Source organism: Lithobates pipiens, unplaced genomic scaffold (genome assembly GCF_037356315.1).
Source record: "Lithobates pipiens isolate NorthernLeopardFrog02 unplaced genomic scaffold, aLitPip1_a1.2 Scaffold_27, whole genome shotgun sequence".
Classification (NCBI taxonomy): domain Eukaryota; kingdom Metazoa; phylum Chordata; class Amphibia; order Anura; family Ranidae; genus Lithobates; species Lithobates pipiens.
The window spans coordinates 77,364,607-77,385,631 of NW_027507788.1; the positions used below are offsets into that span (position 1 = coordinate 77,364,607).

The following is a 21,025-nucleotide window of genomic DNA, read 5'->3' on the forward strand; positions in this document are numbered from 1 at the left end:
ACCTGTGGTATAAGTTGAAGGGAGGGGGCTAACATGGGAAGTGGCTGGGGAGTGAACTGGTTGGTGGCGAGTGTGAAATAGAGGTGTTTCAAGTTTCCTTCACATTTGCGGTAATGCTGGCTGCCCTTGACCGTTTCTATACACACACACTAATTACAAGCAAACGGATCACAGGTGAGAATGGTGACCTTTTAATAGCCATTCAAACCCCTTTGTCAACTTGTGTTATGTTATGTTATCAGACTAAAAATCACCAGGGTATGTAAACTTTTAATCGGGGTAATTTTGGTAGTTTCTGTTGCCATTATGGTTTAAAAAGAGTAAACATGACGGTGTTGCAGAGACCTTGGGAGGAGGGGGGTTTGGCTTGTCCCGATCTACATAAATACTACTTGGCAGCCCAGTTGTCGCACGCAAACAATTGGTTAGTCTCTCAGTCCAACGCAGCAGTGATTCTGGAGGCAGCATGTTTGGGCTCCTATGAGGCTTTGCGGAACTTAATCTATCGTGGACCCTCTGCACCTTTTCACCTGACCTGTGGCTATGCAAACAGTCTTGAGGATGTGGTTAGCGGCTCTATCTCCACCCCATGGCTTCTGGACATATCTCACCACATACTCCCCGTCACTGTCAGAATTTGTCAATTCCAGATCCAAGTATCTGGCCATGATATTAAATATGTGGATCAGATTTGTACCTGGGGTCGATTGCAGACCTTTGGTTTGAAACAGAACTATGAATTGCCAAATGCCTATTTGTTTAGGTTCTTGCAGCTTAGGCATGCTTTTAGTACTCAATTTGAAAACTCAAGTTGCTTTTTATACTTTGTCTCTGGAAGACTTACTCAGAGACAGATCTGTAAGCAAGCCTCTGTCTAACTTTTACAAAGCTTTGTCACCTAATATACACATGGGACTTTGAAACTCTTAAGGCCAAGTGGATGGAGGACTCCCCTGACATGAATATGGAGGACTGGGAAGAGGCGTGGGAATGCAGTTCCATGCCTGCCAGAAGTGACAGTGCCCCCTGTGGCCAGGCTGAACATCTCACAGTCCAGTCAGACTGATGCCGAAGTCTAAATTTAGACAGTTGTACCCAAACCAAACTGCAGTTCAGGCATAAGTTTAACTTTATAGAGAAAGGAGATTCTGGGAGGAAAGGAGGGGGTTCAAAACATGGAACACCATAACCATGAATTACCTCAATATCCCCCAGCAAAGTGACGGACTATCTTGATACCAGATTATATAAAAACGTATAAATTTATTCTTAAATACAATTTAAAAGTTTTTTTTTATATATTCCGTATATTTGGATATATTCCTTCTATAATTCTTGAGGCACAACAATATAATTACATAAGTTTAACTTTGAAAAACGCATAGCGCGTGCTCTACAAGTGAAAGAAATGTTTTTGTGTTATCATTCATATTCTCTGAAAAATGTCCAAGAAATCATAAATTCTGCCAGCACAAATGTATGTTGATAATTCTTTTCTTGATCAGCTAATTGGCTGCAGCCACTGGTCAGTGTATTCTGCCAGCATAGAAACATAGAATATTGACTGTATTAAAAAGACCAAGTGGTTCAACAAGTCTGCCTCACTAATGGATAGTGGATTCTTCTATCCCTCTAGTGTAGATAATTGAACGTGTGTGTTTTTTGTCATAGCGTGAACGCTAAAAAAAAATAACTGAGCTGGTTCTCGGAGTAGTGATAGAAAGCTCTTTCTCTAAAATAGTTTAACCGCTTCCCGCCCGCTCTATAGCCGAATGACGGCCTTAGGGCGGGCGGCTTCCCTCGCCTGGCCGTCCCTGGACGGCCTGGTGTTTACTTCCGCAATGCGCGCCGCCGCGGGCGCGCATCGCGGGCGCGCATCGCGGAAGTTCTGTGTTTGCCGTGTCCCCCGGGGACAGGCAAACACAGATCGCTGTAAACGGCCAATCACAGCGGCCGTTTACAGCGCGATCGGCGTGTCCAATGGGAGATGATCTCATATGTAAACATATGAGATCATCTCTCAGCGCCGCTCTCCCTCCTCACACAGACAGCGTGTGAGAGGGGAGAGAAGAACGGCTGCAGCAGCCGTCAGTGTACAAAAGAAAAAAAAAAAAAGTTTAAAAAAAGTGCCATCCTCCCCCAGAGCCATCCTCCCCCACTGCCACCCCCCCCAGTGCCATCCTGCCCCAGTGCCATCTCCCCCAGTGCCATCCTGCCCCAGTGCCATCCGCCCCAGTGCCATCCACCCCAGTGCAATCCACCCCACCCCAGTGCCACCTGTCCCCAGTGCCACCTGTTGTCAGTGCCATTTGTCCCCAGTGCCATCTGTCATCAGTGCCACGTATAAGTGGCATCTGTCATCAGTGCCACGTGTTATTAGTGCCACATAGTGCCATCTGTCATCAGTGCCACGTATTAGTGCCATCTGTCATCAGTGCCACGTATCAGTGCCATTTGTCATCAGTGCCACCTGTCAGTGTCACGTGCCATCTGTTGTCAGTGTCACGTGTCATCAATGCCACTTATCAGGGCCATCTGTCATCAGTGTCACGCGTCATTGGTGCCACGTATTAGTGCCATCTGTCACTGGTGGCACGTATTAGTGCCACGTATCAGTGCCACATGTCATCAGTGCCACGTATTAGTGCCACGTGTCATCAGTGCCACATATTAGTGCCACGTGTCATCAGTGCCACATATTAGTGCCACGTGTCATCAGTGCCACATATTAGTGTCATCTGTCATCAGTGCCACGTGTCATCAGTGCCACGTATCAGTGCCATCTGTCATCAGTGTCATGTGTCATTGTCCTGGTGCTTCAAAAGTGTAATAAATAGTCAACAAGTTAGATGTGTAATTTATGCTTCTAGAACACGTGATGGCGCTCCCTGCATGTTGGGCCTCTCTATGTGGCCAGGCTGTGAAAAAGTCCCACACATGTGGTATTGTAATACTCAGGAGGAGTAGCAGAATTTTTTGGGGGGTGTCATTTGTGGTATACACATGCCACGTGAGAGAAATAACCTATTACAATGACAATTTTGTGGAGAAAAATAAAGAAAATGAAAAATCTTCATTTTGCAAAGAATTGTGGGAAAAAAATGACAACATCAAAAAGCTCACCATGCCTCTTACTAAATACCTTGGAATGTCTACTTTCCAAAAAGGGGTCATTTGGGGGGTATTTGTACTTTCCTGACTTGTTCGGGTCACAAGAAGCGAGATAGGCCACCAGTACATCAGATGTGATCAATTTTGTGCGATTCGCACCACAGCTTGTAGACTCTCTAACTTTCACAAAGACCAAATAATATCCACTAATTTGGGTTATTTTTACCAAAGATATGTAGCAGTATAAATTGTGACCAAAATTTATGAAGAAAAATTAATAATTTGCATAATTCTGTCACAGAAACAAAGAAATATGCGGTTTTTTTCAAAATTTTCGGTCTTTTTTCATTTATAGCGCAAAAAATAAAAACCCCAGAGGTGATCAAATACCACCAAAAGAAAGCTCTATTTGTGGGAAAAAAAGGACACAAAATTCATTTGGGTACAGTGTTGCATGACTGAGTAATTGTCATTCAAAGTGTGAGAGCACCGAAAGCTGAAAATTGGTCTGGGCAGGAAGGGTGTTTAAGTGCCCAGTAAGCAAGTGGTTAAAGTTGTGAGTGAAAAACAAACCACAACATCTGCATAAATATTAAAAGATAATGAGCCGCAAGCAACCATGGACTGATATATGCAAGTCCCAAATAGTATTTGTAAATGTATTTGCACAGCCTCTACAGCAACCTAAAGGGTTAATTCACACCAGCCTCTGGCCAGATCAACATAATACTGATGTGCCAATCTTGGCGCATTGCACTATTCACTTTTTTTTTCAATAGACTTTATTGAAATGTCAGAGGCTTTTCATGAGTTCAAATGACCACTGTGTGGTGTGAGGCAGTGGATTGCCTCGCACTGCACCATGCTGAGAATTTTTTTTTGATGGCCTGCTTTACTTTTTTTACTGCACACTGCCCACACAGCAGTGGTGTGATCGAGGCACATGAGGAGACAATGCATTTTGCCTTGCAATGTGGTGGGGACTATACTGGAATCGCCCCACCGCATCTGTAAAAAAATACCCTTACTGTGAACCATTACAATAAGTACATAAATATAATAAACCATGAAAGCTATGCATAAATTAAATGTAAATATATAAAATATACATTATATAGCATCAAACATCTATTTAAATGTCATCATGCTTATGCAAATAAGCAAACAAGCTTTTTTTTTTATTTATTTTTTATTTATACTTGATAATGTCAAACATGCAAACTGAATTGTGCAATTGATTCATAAATATTGTGATTAATAAAGTGCAAAAATGTCTGATGCCAAACAAGGAAGAAATACCTAGTACCAAAGGTACAGTGAAGGACCCCTTAGGGTTGTTAATAGACCAAACCAAGAGTGAAAAGGCATACATTTTATTACAATTACAATAATAAGCCAATAAATCAAGCACTTTTTTTTTATATACAGAACAATCAAACAGACACTGATTGCATTTGTGCCACAATGATATCAATGCTTAGAATTTAAGTGGTTGTACACTCTGTACAGCCACTTTTACCTACAGGTTACCTGTAGGTGCGGGAAATATCTCCTAAACCTCCACGAGTTAGAAGATATTTATGAAAAAGCCAAGCGCCGATGACTACGGTGCATGCGCCAATGTCATCTGGGCATGCACACTTTAGAAAGGGCACATCGTGCCGTTTCTAATAGGGGTAATGCCGTGACATCACGTGACTCCGGCCAGTCACAGAGCCGGAGTTCGAGGCCCCAGAAGGAAGAGGGGCAAAGATGGACGCTCCCTGCTAGTGGGGACAACGGTGACATTGCAGGCTTTGGTTTCAGGTAAGTGACACATAATGTGCTACTATGCGATGTGTAGTAGCCCATTATGCTTTATCTTTGCAGGGAAATAAAGAGGAAGTAAAACCCACCTCTTTAATAAGTGAAAAAGGTCCTAGCTAGGACTTTTCTGTACTGCTTGAAAAGTATGGACAATTCTCATTGATATTAAAGAAGAGATGGATAATTGCCAGAAATAAGGATTGAGGGTATTACCCTAAATGTCCAATTCACAAACGCTAGACTCAAATCCTGAAAGATGAGGCCTAAAGTTGAAGGCCTATTTGAGTCCTGGGGTTATGGTGGCCTTCAGATGAAAAATCCAGAGTTCCGTCTGCAACAATAGCTTGTTATAATCGCTTCCCCGAGATGTGGGGCCAATATGGCGAAGTGCCAAAAATGTAACTTTTGGATATTTGTCACCATGTATAAGGGCACTTATGCCTGTCTAACGGTAGAGCTACATCTTGTTTTTGAATACTTACTACATGTCGATAGATGAGACGCCAAAATTCCAATTGGGTCTTACCGACATAAAAACTGCTGTATTTGCAGGTGAGTAATTGGTTCTCAATTCGGGTTGTCACTCAATATACCTCTGAACATCAAAAAGTTAGGAATTTCTTACAAAAACATTGGCATCTGCTCCATATGGATGCTACTTTGGCTCCACTATTGGGTGAACGGCCTCTTGCATTCAGACGGGCTCCCTCACTTCGGGACAAACTAGTGCACAGTGAACTTGCTATTAAAGAGGAAGTAAACCCTGATGGGTTTACTTCCTCTTTCATTCCCTGCAAAGGCAAAGCATAATGGACTACTATGCATCGCATAGTAGCCCATTATGTGTCACTTACCTGACACAGGAGCCAGCGATGTCACCGCTGTCCCCTGTAGTCCAGCGCATTCATTTTCTCGTGGGGTCTCGCAGCTCCGCCGCTGTCATGCGCACGGGAGCTGAGATGTGCGGCATTGCGCGGCATCTTCGTCATCGACGATGCCACGCTCAGTGCGCCTGCGCGCCGCTGTCTATGGCGCATGAGCCGTAGACAGCGGTGCCCGTCTTCGGGCAAATATCTCCTAAACCCGTATAGGTTTGGGAGATATTTCTTGGACCTACAGGTAAGCCTTAATCTAGGCTTACCTGTAGGTTAAAGTGGTTTGTAAGGGTTTACAACCACTTTAAACAAAAAATTAAAGAATACTGCAGTACTTTTTCATGTGGTCACTGTGGATATTGTAAATATATGGACACACTGAAAAATACCGCTTTACCTAATGGGGAAGCGTTTAAACCTAGACATTACACCAACTGCCGCACCACAGTTGGTGTAAGACCAAATTGGAATTTTGGCAGTATTCAAAAACAAGATCTAGCTCTACCTTTAGGCGGGCATAGTGCCCTTATACATGGTGACACATATTCAAAAGTTACGTTTTTGGCACTTGACCATATTGGCCCCGCATCTCGGGGAGGCGATAATAACAAACTATTGTTGCAAACGGAACTCAGATGGATTTTTCATCTGAAGGCTACCATAACCCCAGGACTCAACTTTAGGCTTTATATTCCAGGATTTGAGTCTCGTGTTTGCGAATTGGACATGTAGGGTAATACCCTCAATCCTTATTTCTGGCAATTATCCTTCTCTTCTTTAACCACTTTCAGACCGGACCATTTTGCTGGTCAATGACCAGAGGTCTTTTTATAATTTGGCACTGCGCTGCTTTAACTGGTAATTGCGCGGTCATGCAATGTTGTACCCAAACAAAATTTGCGTCCTTTTTTTCCCACAAATAGAGCTTTCTTTTAAAGGTATTTGACTGACTGCGATTTTTTTATTTTTTGCGATATAAACGTAAAAATACCGCAAATTTTGAAAAAAAATGATATTTTCTACTTTTTGTTATTAGAAAAATCCAATAAACTCAATTTTAGTCATACATTTAGGCCAAAATGTATTCAGCCACATGTCTTTGGTAAAAAAAAAAAGTCAATAACTGTATATTTATTGGTTTGCGCAAAAGTTGTCACATCTACAAACTAAGGTACGTTTTCTGGAATTTACGCAGCTTTTAGTTTACGACTGCCTATCTCATTTCTTGAGGTGCTAAAATGGCAGGGCAGTACAAAACCCCCCCAAATGACCCCATTTTGGAAAGTAGACCCCCTAAGGAAATTGATAAGAGGCATGTTGAGCCCATTGAATATTTTAGTTTTTTTGCCTCAAGCGATTGAATAATGACAAAAAAAAAAAATTTTTTTTTTTTTTACACAAAGTTGTCACTAAATGATATATTGCTCACACATGCTATGGGCATATGTGAAATGACACCCCAAAATAAATTCTGCTGCTTCTCCTGAGTACGGGGATACCACATATGTGGGACTTTTTGTGAGCCTAGCCGCGTACGGGGCCCCGAAAACCAATCACCACCTTCAGGATTTCTAAGGGTGCAAATTTTTGACTTCACTCCTCACTACCTATCACAGTTTCGAAGGCCATAAAATGCCAAGATGGCACAAAACCCCCACAAATGACCCCATTTTAGAAAGTAGACACCCCAAGCTATTTGCTGAGAGGCATGTTGAGTCCATGGAATATTTTATATTTTGCCACAAGTTGCGGGAAAATTACAAACTTTTTTTTTTTTTTTTTCACAAAGTTGTCACTAAATTATATATTGCTCACACATGCTATGGGCATATGTGAAATGACACCCCAAAATAAATTCTGCTGCTTCTCCTGAGTACGGGGATACCACATATGTGGGACTTTTTGGGAGCCTAGCCGCGTACGGGGCCCCGAAAACCAATCACCACCTTCAGGCTTTCTAAGGGCATTACAGTTTTGAAGGCCATAAAATGGCAAGATGGCACAAACCCCCCCCCAAATGACCCCATTTTGGAAAGTAGACACCCTAAATTTAGGGGTACACTAGTGAGACTTGGTAATAAATGGCGGGTGCCCTGAAACTATAAAAAAACTAACCAACCAGCGTCACCTGTAACAGTTATATGGTGATCACTGGTGAAAGGGTTAACTAGGGGGCAATCGGGGCTTTATGCGGTAGTATATGGGGGTCCCTGGCGCTATAAAAAGCTGCGGCGAACCTAAATACCTACCTGCCTAACTAGCGTCACCTGTGACACTAATACAGCGATCAGAAAAACGATCGCTTATTAGGCTGGGTTCACACTGGAGCGATGCGGGAACGCCACGAATCCGCGGCGGGTTCCCGCATCGCATGCCTCCCGGCGGCAGTTCACACTGCCCTATGCAAACTGCTGGGAGTGTCAGTGAAATGTTAATGACACCCCCAGATCAGTTCGCATATCGCAGTGCGATCTGCAAACTTGGATCGCATGGTGTGAACACCCATGCGATCCGATTCTGCTGCGGACCAAAAAAGGGTCCCGTGCGAGTTTGCGGCGGGTGCGACGCAAATTCAGCCATACTATCTGTATGGCTGAACTCGAATCGCACAGAGATCGGATGTGATTTGCACTGCAGTGCGGTGCGAATCACATCCGTTCTCATAAACCGCTGCAATGTGAACCCAGCCTTAGTGACACTGGCGACGGGGGGTGATCACGGGGTTAAACCTTTATTGGGGGGGTTAGGGGGGTACCTTAGAACTAAAGGGGGCTAACCCTAACTGCCCTAACAGTTATTACAGTCACAAATGACACCCGCCGGGTGATCAGGGGGTTAAACCTTTATTAGGTAATAAATGGCAGGTGCCCTGAAACTATAAAAAAAATAACTAACCAACCAACGTCACCTGTAACAGTTATATGGTGATCACTGGTGAAAGGGTTAACTAGGGGGCAATCAGGGGGCTTTATGCGGTAGTATATGGGGGTCCCTGGCGCTATAAAAAGCTGCGGCGAACCTAAATACCTACCTGCCTAACTAGCGTCACCTGTGACACTAATACAGCGATCAGAAAAACGATCGCTTATTAGGCTGGGTTCACACTGGAGCGATGCGGGAACGCCACGAATCCGCGGCGGGTTCCCGCATCGCATGCCTCCCAGCGGCAGTTCACACTGCCCTATGCGAACTGCTGGGAGTGTCAGTGAAATGTTAATGACACCCCCAGATCAGTTCGCATATCGCAGTGCGATCTGCAAACTCGGATCGCATGGTGTGAACACCCATGCGATCCGATTCTGCTGCGGACCAAAAAAGGGTCCCGTGCGAATTTGCGGCGGGTGCGGCGCGAATTCAGCCATACTATCTGTATGGCTGAACTCGAATCGCACAGAGATCGGATGTGATTTGCACTGCAGTGCGGTGCGAATCACATCCGTTCTCATAAACCGCTGCAATGTGAACCCAGCCTTAGTGACACTGGCGACGGGGGGTGATCACGGGGTTAAACCTTTATTGGGGGGGGTTAGGGGGGTACATTAGAACTAAAGGGGGCTAACCCTAACTGCCCTAACAGTTATTACAGTCACAAATGACACCAATGCAAAAAAAAAAAAAATGCAATTGGTGTCACTGTGACTGGGGGGGCAGGGGTAATTGGGGGGGGGGGGTGATCGGGGGGTGAAGGGGGGGTGTGAGTGTGCCTGGCATGTTCTACTGTGTAGTGTCGTGTTGGTGCAACTCACCGATCCTCTCTCCTCGGTGCCGGAACGAAAAATACCGACACGGAGGAGAGATTACATCACTTCCTCTGCCTGTGTTTACATTACAGGAGAGGAAGTGATGTCACGGAGCATTTCCATTCGTCGGGAGCGATCGCGAGGGGGTGGCCATGAATGAATGGCCGCCCCCTCATCCCGGATCGCTCCCGATTGAAAACCGACCGCCGCAGGCACCGGGGGGGGGCCCGATTGGGCCCCCCACCCGCGGGAAGGCAGGGACGTACAGGTACGCCCATATGCCAGCCCGTGCCATTCTGTCGACGTACATCGTCGTGCGGCGGTCGGCAAGTGGTTAATATCTATCAAGGAGAATTATCCATACTTTTCAAGCAGTACAGAAAAGTCCTAGCTAGGACCTTTTTCACTTATTCAAGGCATTGATATCATTGCGGCACAGCAGTAATCAGTGCCTGTATTGTTGTTCTGTATATAAAAAAGTGCTTGATTTATTTGCTTATTATTGTAATGTTATGATCTGTTAACCAATCTATAAAACTCAATTGGTATTCTTCTCTGCATTATTATGTGCCCTATTCATCCTGCATAGCCTTACATCTAGCGTTCATCTGTTTTGGCTGTTATATCATCAATATCAAAATAAGTGTCCCCTATTTTTGTACAATTTATTCGTTGGTCTTTGGGCATATTATCCTTCTGTTTATCCTGCAGCGGACTTGGAGGATGGGACTTCTTGGCTCCTGGCGTGCAGGGGACCTAGGCCGCTCTCCCAATTACGTGGGACGGAGCAGTTTGGGATGCCCACTTCCTGGCAGAGTAGGTCCTTTTGGGCCTCCATATGTTTGCGTTCCATCTTTGAGCGCTAACGTTGCCTATTGTGCGTCGGCGGCATCATGACATGTGACTCTGTCCCGTCCCTCTTTTAGGGGGTGGGTGTTGCACCGGGGAACTCCAGGGAGGAGGCTCATGCGATGGGTTTGCACGATCCCTGCTAGTCACTGCACCAACTGATAGTAATTGCAAATAACATTGTGATTGGATGCCGATCTTTGTACAGATGCTCTTATACCGCCTCCTGTGCTTTTTAGCAGAAATTCTCAAGGTGCTCATCAGATATTTTGGTTCTAATTTTGCTCTTCATTTGCTTCATCCTTGAAAATAGTTGCACACAAATATAGATGCTGCTGAAAACTGATGACATAAATAAGGTGTGATCGTGAAGAGTGCAGAAGATAAAACTCCAGTAGAGTGTCAAATTTGTTTTCGGCCACGTGTTTGCTATGTGTATATGCATTTTTACAAAAAATTCCCCCTAAATCAACTTTTTAAAATCCGTTTATGATTTTTTGTTTGGCCACATTCATAGCCGTCTTGGGCCACAGGTTGGACACCCCTGTGTTAGTACCTCAGTGCTAAAGGAATATCCTCCAAGTGGTCCCGTCACTTAATAATATTATAGGCAGCACTCTCAAACAGACTTAAAGTGATTGTAAACCTTCATCACCCTGTAAAACAACCTATTCAGATTAAAATAGAAATGAAAGGCTAAACGTTTTTGTATAGGTATAAAAAAAAAGTTATCTTGTTCCCCCCCTTTTTTTTTAACCACTTAACAACCGGCCCATAGCCGAATGATGGCTACAAGGCGGTCCGTCAAATGACGGAGTGATCACTTGTAAACAAACCGGTCGATACAGTGGAGGAGGAAGAGATCGGTGTCAGCAGCGGTGTGGGCTGCATCTGCAGTGCCCACATCGCTGCTCACCGAAATTTAACCCCTCAATACCCAGCCATAGTTGGTGATACCCTGTAATACCCAGCCATAGACATCCCCCCCCCCCCCCCCCCGCCACCTTCCGGTGCTTCTACCGACTCGCCAATACGATCAAAGCCAGAATCTTTTTTTATTTTTTTTTATTTCAGGCTTTCCAGCCTAGAGGTGAGATGTGGGGTCTTATTGACCCCATATCTCACTGAAAAGAGGACCTGTCATGCCATATTCCTATTACAAGGGATGTTTACATTCCTTGTAATAGGAAAAAAAGTGATCAAAAAATTTATTTTTGGGGAAAAAAAATGTCAAACTAAAATAAAGTAAAATGAACAATAAAATTTTTTTTTTTTTTTTTTTAAAGCGCCTCTGTTCCCATGTGCTCGCATGCAGAAGCGAACGCATACGTAAGTCCCGCCCACATATGAAAACGGTGTTCAAACCACTCGTGAGGTATCACTGCGAACGTTAGAGCGAGAGCAATAATTCTAGCCCTAGACCTCCTCTGTAACTCAAAACATATAACCAGTAAAAAAAATTTAAAGCGTGGCCTATGGGGATTTTTAAGTAGCGACGTTTGGCGCCATTCCACGAGCGTGTGCAATTTTGAAGAGTGACATGTTAGGTATCTATTTACTCAGCGTAACTTCATCTTTCACATTATGCAAGAATTGGGCTAACTTTACTGTGTTTTTTTTTTTTTTTTAAACAAAACAGTTTTTTTTCCCCAAAAAAAGCATTCGAAAAATTGCTGCGCAAATACCGTGCGAGATAAAAAGTTGCAACGACCACCACTGTATTCTCCAGGGTGTTTGCTAAAAAATATATATAATATTTTGGGATTCTATGTAATTTTCTAGCAAATAAATGATTTTTACATCTAGGAGAGAAATGTCAGAATTGGCCTGGGTGCTCCAGAACGCCTGATGGCGCTCCCTGCATTTTGGGCCTCTGTATGTGGCCACACTGTGTAAAAGTCTCACACATGTGGTATCACCGTACTCGGGAGTAATAGCAGAATGTGTTTTGGGGTGTCATTTGTGGTATGCATATGCTGTGTGTGAGAAATAAATTGATAATATGACAATTTTGTGAAATAATAAAAAAAAATACAAAAAATCTTGATTTTGCAAAGAATTGTGGGAAAAAATGACAACTTCAAAAAACTCATCATGCCTCTTACTAAATACCTTGGAATGTCTTCTTTCCAAAAAGGTGTCATTTGGGGGGTATTTGTACTTTTCTGGCATGTTAGGGTCTCAAGAATTGAAATAGGCCGTCAGTACTTCAAGTGTGATCAATTTTCAGATATTGGCACCATAGCTTGTGGACTCTAACTTTCACAAAGACCAAATAATATCCACCAATTTGTACTTATTTTTACCAAAGATATGTAGTGGTATAAATTTTGGCCAAAATTTCTGAAGAAAAATTACTAATCTGCTAAATTTTATAACAGAAACAAAGAAAAATTCATTTTTTTACAGAATTTTCTGTATTTTTTCTTTTATAGCACAAAAAATAAAAAACCGAGCGGTGATTAAATACCACCAAAAGAAAGCTCTATTTGTGTGAAAAAAGGACAAAAATTTCATATAGGTCCAGTGTTACATGACTGAGTAATTGTCATTCAAACTGTGAGAGCACTGAAAGCTGAAAATTGGTCTGGTTATTAAGGGTGTTTAAGTGCCCAGTGGTCAAGTGGTTAATAAGTGATAACGTTCCCTCTGTTTTCAGGGGCAGCAACACAAAGAGCGGGATGCTCTCTCATACAAGTACGTGGTACAGGCACTGAGAGGAATCTCCCCAACTCTCCCCCTGTTGACTGGTATTAGGCCCCTTTCACACATGCGGACCGTTCAAGACCGCCTCTGTTTTTTTAGGCAGACCTGAACGTTCCATACAGTTCTATAGAGCGACAGATGTCAGCGGTGACATGTCCTCTGACATCCAATCCTCTAAATTCAGATGGATGGAAACCCTATTTTCCATCTGTCTGGCAGATCAGATTGGATAAAAACGGACAGGCGGATCTATTTTCATCCGATTCCCCCATATCGAAGAGCCGAGATCTGACAGGTCCATCTCTCCACAGTGAGCAGAGATGGACCTGTCATTCGCTGGCTCAATGGAGATCAGCGGAGCGATCCCTGTTGAGTAAACATCCGGGAAGAATGGACATTATGTGAGAAAGAGTCCTTAGTATGCTACATCACTCTTATTTTGAAACCCAATCCACAAGCCAGTATACAAAATACCCCACGCAACCAAAAAAAAACAAGAAATAGTGGCTAACACAACAAACAGATACATTTGTTGTCAAGTAAAAAAAAGTGCATACAGTGCAGCGCTAATATAACCCAACCAGACTTGTGTAACAAAATCTTAAATCAGTATGAGTGAATGATCAATATTGTGACACAAACTACAAAACACACTTATTTGATAAATGTGAAAAAAGTGATACACTTCAACAACACTCTTGTGTATAGTGCAATATAAATAAAACTAAAAATTAGAAATCAAAAACTGGTGTAAAAGTCCATAAACATTTTGATAAAGTCCCCAGTCATGGTCAGAGCCTTGCATTCTTCAAATACACCAAAAACCAAAATGTAATCTTGCGACCACCCATGTGACAGCACCACCACCGATAAGGATGCAGGCTTACTGGAAAATTCAGACTCAAAAAGAACATACGTTCTGCGAGTCAATAAGGCTTTATGGTGTCAACTGACAGCTGGGATGTGACCTGTCGAAATCTTGTCCCAAAACTTGTGGATACTACTTCTCCATACACAGGTGGTTGGTATCAATTTGCACTCAGTGAATAGGAGGAATAGAAAAAGGGCCACATAGCATAATTCCGTATATGTGAAAAAATGTATTAAATGTAGTACACTTACATTTAAGCAGTAACTTCAAAGTGCTTATAAAAACAGTGGCGGCAGTGGAGTCCTCCCAAATCCACAAGCCAGACCTGGGATATGATCAGTTCTCATTTAAGGGAGAAAAACAAGGAATCTTCATAGTGCAATATTTAAAGATTCATTAATCGTTATAACATTCAAATGACAGGCGGCTGCACAAAGTAAATACAGAAAAGAGAAACGCTCCTATTTTTGCCCCTTTCACATGGGTGCCTCCACTAAGCGGTATTCGCTTGCTGAGCGGGGGGATCTCACTGCTGATCCCTGCTAAACAGACAGAAGACAGGTTGGTGTTCGCTCCGCTATGCAGAGCGGACAAGGACACAGTCCTGCTCTCCTCTATGGGGCAATCGGATAGATACAGACCGCCTGTCCAAATCCATGCAATCTGCAGGACGGATAGGGAATAGATCCACAGTCCATCTGTTTTTGCGGATCGAATCGGATGGTGGCGGGTGTGAGCTGACATCTACCGCTCCATATCCATAGAGGAGACTGGAGGGTCCGATCAGGTCTGCCTGAAAAACTGACAGGCAGATCTGATCAGACAGCCTGTGGGAAAGGGGCCTAAATGCTGCTCTCCTCAAATCTGTAGCCAGTGAGCATGTTCAACTCCACCCTAAATGGATTTAATGTAGTGATGTACTTTAAAGTAGTGGACCACATTTAAGGTGGATTAAACGGTACTGCAATTACATTTACAAATAAAGTTGTTAATGATGTGCTCTGGGCCTTGTATTTGGGCCAATTCTGTTTCTTTATTGGTTATAGAGAGGTTGCAATTAAAGTGGTTGTAAACCCTTAAAAACCACTTTTACCTATAGGTAAGCCTAGATTAAGGCTTACCTGTAGGTCCAAGAACTATCTCCTAAACCTACACGGTTTAGGAGATATTTACTAAAAGTCAGGCACTGCTGTTTACGGCGCAGGCGCACTAGCAGCGTTAGCAGCATGCCACTGCTAATGGTGATATGCCGATGTAGTGCGCGCAGGCGTACTATCGGTATTAGCAGCATGCCGCTGCTAATGGCGATATGCCGTTAGTGGCAGCTCCCGTGCGCATGCGTGGTAGTGACGTCATCGCTGCTCCGGTGCTGTGAGTGGCCGGAGCAGCGATACCCAGAAGATGATGGATGCTCCGTGCTACAGGGGACAGTGGTGACATCGCTTGCTCCTGTGTCAGGTAAGTGACACATAATGGGCTACTACGCGATGCATAGTAGCCTATTATTCTTTACCTTTGCAGGGAGACAAAGTAGAAGTAAACCCATAGGGTTTACTTCCTCTTTAAGAGCTCAATTAGCATTTTCTGATGATGCCAAATTAGGAACACATTTGACGTAGCATAATTACAGAAAGACCTTGAAATAACAGGGGTTTGTACGGCTATATGGCAGATGAGGTTCAATATTGAGAAATGTAAAGTAATGCACTTGAATGCAAGATGCACATTAAGCTCTGGTTCTGCCGTGACTCCGCCCCATTAATGGAAATTGAACTGTTCTAATCAGTGCGACTTAAGTCACTCCGACTTAGAAAAAGGTTCCTGCACTACTTTGGGGTGACTTCAACACAACTAGCATTGACTTCTGTTGAAGTCTTATGCAAGCCACGATGACATTGTGTGACTTTGAAGCCAGCACAAAGAGGGTTTCCCTAGAGAGAATCAGTAATGGAAAAGGATCCAGGGGTGCTTGCAGATCAGACTTAATAGCATGCAATGCCAAGCTATAGCCAACAAAACTAGTACAGATTTCTCATGCATTGAAAAGGGGCATATATTCAACAGCTAAATCAATAATTGTACCCCTTTACAAAGCACTGGTTCAACCTCATTTTGAATATGCAATTCAGTTTGTTTTTCACCAATCCTAAGGAAAGACGTTGTTGAATTATGGTTCAGTTAAGGGCAAGAAAATTATTAATAGGGATGGAGGACCTCAGCTCGATTACATCTATTAACTCTGGAGAACAAGTGTTTGAGAGGGAATAAGATTCCAATGTATAAATATATCTAAAGAGGACATTTGGACATGATTTAAGGTTAGAAGAAAAGAAGTTTAACCTTAGATTGTAAAAAGTTTTTTTTATTTTACTGTAAGAGCGGTGAAAATTTTGAACTCCCTCCACAAGCAAGTGGTGAGTGTCGGCAACTACTTTTAATTGTCATCCTCAGGAAGTAGAATATATAGGGCTATGGAAATTGTTAGAAAATAAAAATCACACGCAAACGTGCATTAGCTGAAGTGGATGTCTAATTTTTCAACCTTATAAGCAATGTAACGTAATGTAAACAATGTATAAGATGTTGCAGATCAACAAAATGTGTACATAGTTGGGTTGAAAAAAAGACATCTAGTCCTTAAAGAGGAAGTAATATCTCCCACTCTGATGCTTATTTTCATTTAGTCCATTATAATAAGTAATTATCAAACTATAGCCAATGTGATCCAGCCCAAATCGCATATTACTTACTGTTTAAAGAAACTTTAAAAAACTTGTTTCCAGTGGTAAGACAGCGCTATCTTAAGTATTGTTTTCTGAGTCCACAGTGGAGTTTATTTCCGCCCTTACATTGAGCACTTCCTGTACTGTTAACTAAGCTTCCTTCTTAATCCAATGTTTCTATAGCAAATCCTGCATCCCTGCTCATAGCTGACTTGTTTTATTTCATAGTATTTACTTGTGCCGATTGTTTGCCTATGTCAGTCTTATCAGCTTCAGATGATAAGACTGCTGTAATGGCCAGGTTTACACTGCATGTAATGTCACATGTGTAGGAGGAAGCTCTGAGTGATTATGCAGCCTCCTGGTAGTTCAGTGGTGTGCCGTAGGAAGTCCTGATAACAGATAGACAAGCACACAGAGTGTGCAGTAAATCAGGGGAGCTCTTGGCATGCTCAGTGACATCATTCTAAAGAACAAAAACGATTACAAAAATACTAAGCAAGTAAGGAGATATCTAGAAGCAGTGTTCATTAGGGTTTTTTTATGCTGATTTACATGGGACAAAGTTGTGGGGGAGAGTTTACAACCACTTTAACCAGAGGAAAAAATAAATAGAAATCCTCTGTATACACACTCCTAGACCCACAGTTGATTCAGAGAAAGGCAAAAAAACAAAAACTTTTGCTCCAATGGGGGAAAAATTCCTTCTTCAGGAGTCAATCCGATATTCCTGGATCAACAATCTATAGAGTTACCTATAGATAGTACTATCCTGTTTTATATTTTGTGTATTTAGGAATGCATCAAGCTCTAAAATCTACTGAGCTGGCTAGAACTTGCTCATTGAGTCTTACACCATCGCTGTCCGTATTTCAAAGCAAATTGGAGACACTGCATCATATATCTGACAAGTATGGCCTAGTTTATACTTGCAGTCGAAGGGTGGTAAAAACTGGTGGTTGAGCTACGTGTAATCGTTTTTTTATTTCTATAAATAAAATGTGAACAAAATTATTTTATAAATGTGTGTTGTGACTCTTTATAATACCTATAAAGTCCCATAATGTCCTTAATTATGATTGGGGTGTAGTGCTGGCTCTTTTTGTGTGTGCGTTTGTGTGTGGTAGTTCAATAATACTGATTGTACGTTTAATTAAATTTTTATATTTTCACTTAGTGGGTGGAGCAGCCAGTGTCCCAGGGGTTCCCCCAAAGCAAACTGTTCCTCAGCCACAGCATCCTGTTGTTGTACAGTCACAGATGCCATCTGCCCCTACCCACCAGATCTCTCAAGTTTCAGCTCCATACATGGTATGTTTTACAGTACCCAGACCTGTGTCGTTATGCTTCATTTAGTATGATGTTTGCCATTATATTGATATAGACTTCTGTTACTAACTAATTTTGTGATTTATGTGCTAGCACACTGCCCAGGCAAACACCCTGACACCTGCACAAATTGCCGCTCAGTCTGCCGTTGAAGCTGCCAAGATCCAGCAACAGAAGAACAACATGCAAAGGTGTAAGTATTGCATCTGTCAATTAATATTTGAATGTGGCACTTGATTATTGTTCACAAGATTATTGAGCATACGTCACTTGGTGGTGGGGCGATTATGGTGTGGGGTTGTTTTCAGGGGTTGTGCATGGCCCTTTAGTTCCAGTGAAGGGATCTCTGAAGGCATCAGCATACCAAGAATCTTGGACAATTTCATGCTCCCAACTTTGTGGGAACAGTTTTGGGATGCCGCCTTCCTGTTCCAACATGACTGCGCACCAGTGCACCCAGCAAGGTCCAGCAAGCTCCATAAAGACATGGATGAGTGAGTTGACTAGCCTGCACAGAGTCCTGACCTCAACCCTATAGAACACCTTTAGCATGAATTAGAGCGGAGACTGCGAGTCAGGCCTTCTCATCAACATCAGTGCCTAACCTCACAAATGTGCTTCTGAAAGAATGGTCAAACATGCCTAAACTTTGTGGACAGCCTTCCCAGAAGAGTTGAAGCTGTTAAAGCTGCAAAGGTTGGGCCAACTCAATATTGAACTCTAAGACTGGGATTATATATATTATATTATGTGTGTGTATATATATAGTTACTATATGGGTTATAGGCCACTGGCACGCCCTAAATTAAAAAGTGCACTCCCTATTTAACCCCTCCCACTGGTGGGAGTACCTCAGTTTTTTTTTGCCAGTGTCTAAGGTGTTGGTCACGAATGAAGATGTGCTGTGCTGAGCCCCTCTGGCGCAATCCTTCCTGGGGCTAGCCATGCAGACCAGATCCATTCAAAGTGTCTTTTTGCCCGAATTGAATGGTACCCGGGTCTTTTATCAGTAGAAACAAGGTTTTGCCTGTAACGCTTCTCTTTTTAGAGAGCTGGATCCCGGGATCCAGTACTTTTTGGTAGTAAGGCCATAAAGTTTTACTGGCGGAGGTGCTATTACAGGGCCAGGATTGTGGGTTTCCTCAAGGATCCCCGCCTCCTGTAGGTTTGACGGAACCCACCGTGAAGGGTGAAGATTGGGTCTGTTGGTTTACCACAGAAAACCCTGCGGTGGGAAAGGTAAGTGGAGTTTTCTAAGAAATGTTAAAAATTTTCTTATGAATGTCTCCTTTAAATTAGTAACTGTTTTCATGCCTGTGTCACCACTGGGGGCTGTATTGAGCACTTCCGCCTCGTGCTTCTCAGAGAGTGCATGTTTGTCTTCAGGAAACAGTTTCTCTCCTCCGGTAAGCCTGGGGGGGTTCCTCTCCCCACCAGACACCCCGCTGTGCCGTTTTTTCTTCCCCTCTTCTCTGGGAAAGAGTGACAAAGGATTTAAAAAAAAAAGAAAAAAAAAAAAAGGTGCGAACGGCACACCGCTTGGCCGCTTCCAGACCCCCCACTCCGCCATTCCTCCTTCCTCCCGGTGGATCCCATGGGATATGGAGCCCACGCCACGTGGGAAAAAGCTAAAGGAGGGCCATAGGCAGCGGGGCTTAGCGTGGCGTTGGCGTCCTCCAAAGTCCAGCGTGGTAGGTTGAAAAAAAAGACAGGATCAACTTTACCTATAAATGTTAGTACCCAGTTATATTATGTACATTTAGAAAAGTATCCAGGCCTTTCTTAAAGCAATCTACTGAGCTGGCCAGAACCACCTCTGGCAGGAGTCTATTTCAGATTTTCACAGCTCTTACTGTGAAGAAAACTTTCCATGTTTGGAGTTGAAATCTCTTTTTCTGTAGATGTAAATAGTGCCCCCGTGTCCTCTGTGTTGACCGTAAAGAGAATAACTCAACACCAAGTTCACTATATGGACCCCTTATATATTTGAACATGTTGATCATATCATCCCTTATTTTCCTCTTCTCAAGAGTGAATAATTTCCGTTCCTCTAATCTTTCCTCATAGCTGAGCTCCTCCATGCCTCTTATCAGTTTGGTTGCCTTCTCTGCACTTTCTCCAGTTCCCCGGTATCCTTTTTGCAAACTGGTGCCCAAAACTGAACTACATATTCCATATGAGGTCTTACTAATGATTTGTACAGGGGCAAAATGATATCTCTCTGGAGTCCATACCTCTCCTAATACAAGAAAGGACTTTGCTTGCTTTGGAAACTGCAGCTTGGCATTGCATGCTATTATTGAGCGTATGATCTACCAAAACCCCCATATCCTTCTCCACTACAGATTCCCCCAGTTGTGCTCCCCCTACCATGCATATTATTAGCCCCCAAGTACATAGCTTTACATTTCTCGACATTGCCCAATTAGACATCGAATCTATTGAGGTTGGCTTGTGTATTGGAGACATCCTGTAAGGATGTTATTCCACTGCATAGCTTAGTGTCATCTGCAAAGACAAAAATTTTATTTTTGATCCCAGACCCAATATCATTTATAAAGATATTAAAAAGTAAGGGTCCCAACACCGGACCTTGGGGTACACCACTGATGACCTTAAACCATTCAGAGTAAGAATCATTAACCACTACTCTGAATGGTCTTTTAGCCAGTTTTCTATCCATTTACAAACTGATATTTCCAAGCCTGGGGACTTTACCTTACACATGAGCCGTTTGTGCTGAACTGTAGCGGACACTTTTGCAAAATTCAAGTATATCACATCCACAGCCAAGGTTTTACTTAACTCTTCGTAAAATGAAATCAGGTTTGTCTGACAACTTCTGGCTTTCATGAATCCATGCTGTCTGTTGCTTAAAATGTTTTTTTTCCAGCAAGAACTCGTCTATGTGGTCTTTTATTAAACGCTCCAGTGTCGTCCTGACTATAGAAGTTAAACTAACAGGTCTGTAGTTACTTGGTAAAGACTTTGATCCCTTTTTAAATATAGGCACCA

The 21,025-nt window shown here is 42.9% G+C and overlaps 1 protein-coding gene across 5 annotated transcripts in view; it reads left to right on the top strand.

Moving 5' to 3' along the window:
* Positions 1–21,025, top strand: part of MED25 (mediator complex subunit 25) — a 474,735-nt gene that overhangs the window by 105,026 nt on the left and 348,684 nt on the right. For all 5 annotated transcript variants that reach the window (XM_077457089.1, XM_077457091.1, XM_077457094.1 and 2 more), the window contains 2 exons: positions 17,859–17,992; positions 18,104–18,203. In XM_077457089.1, the coding sequence (XP_077313215.1) occupies positions 17,859–17,992; positions 18,104–18,203 (234 nt within the window). The remainder of the gene's footprint in view (positions 1–17,858; positions 17,993–18,103; positions 18,204–21,025) is intronic.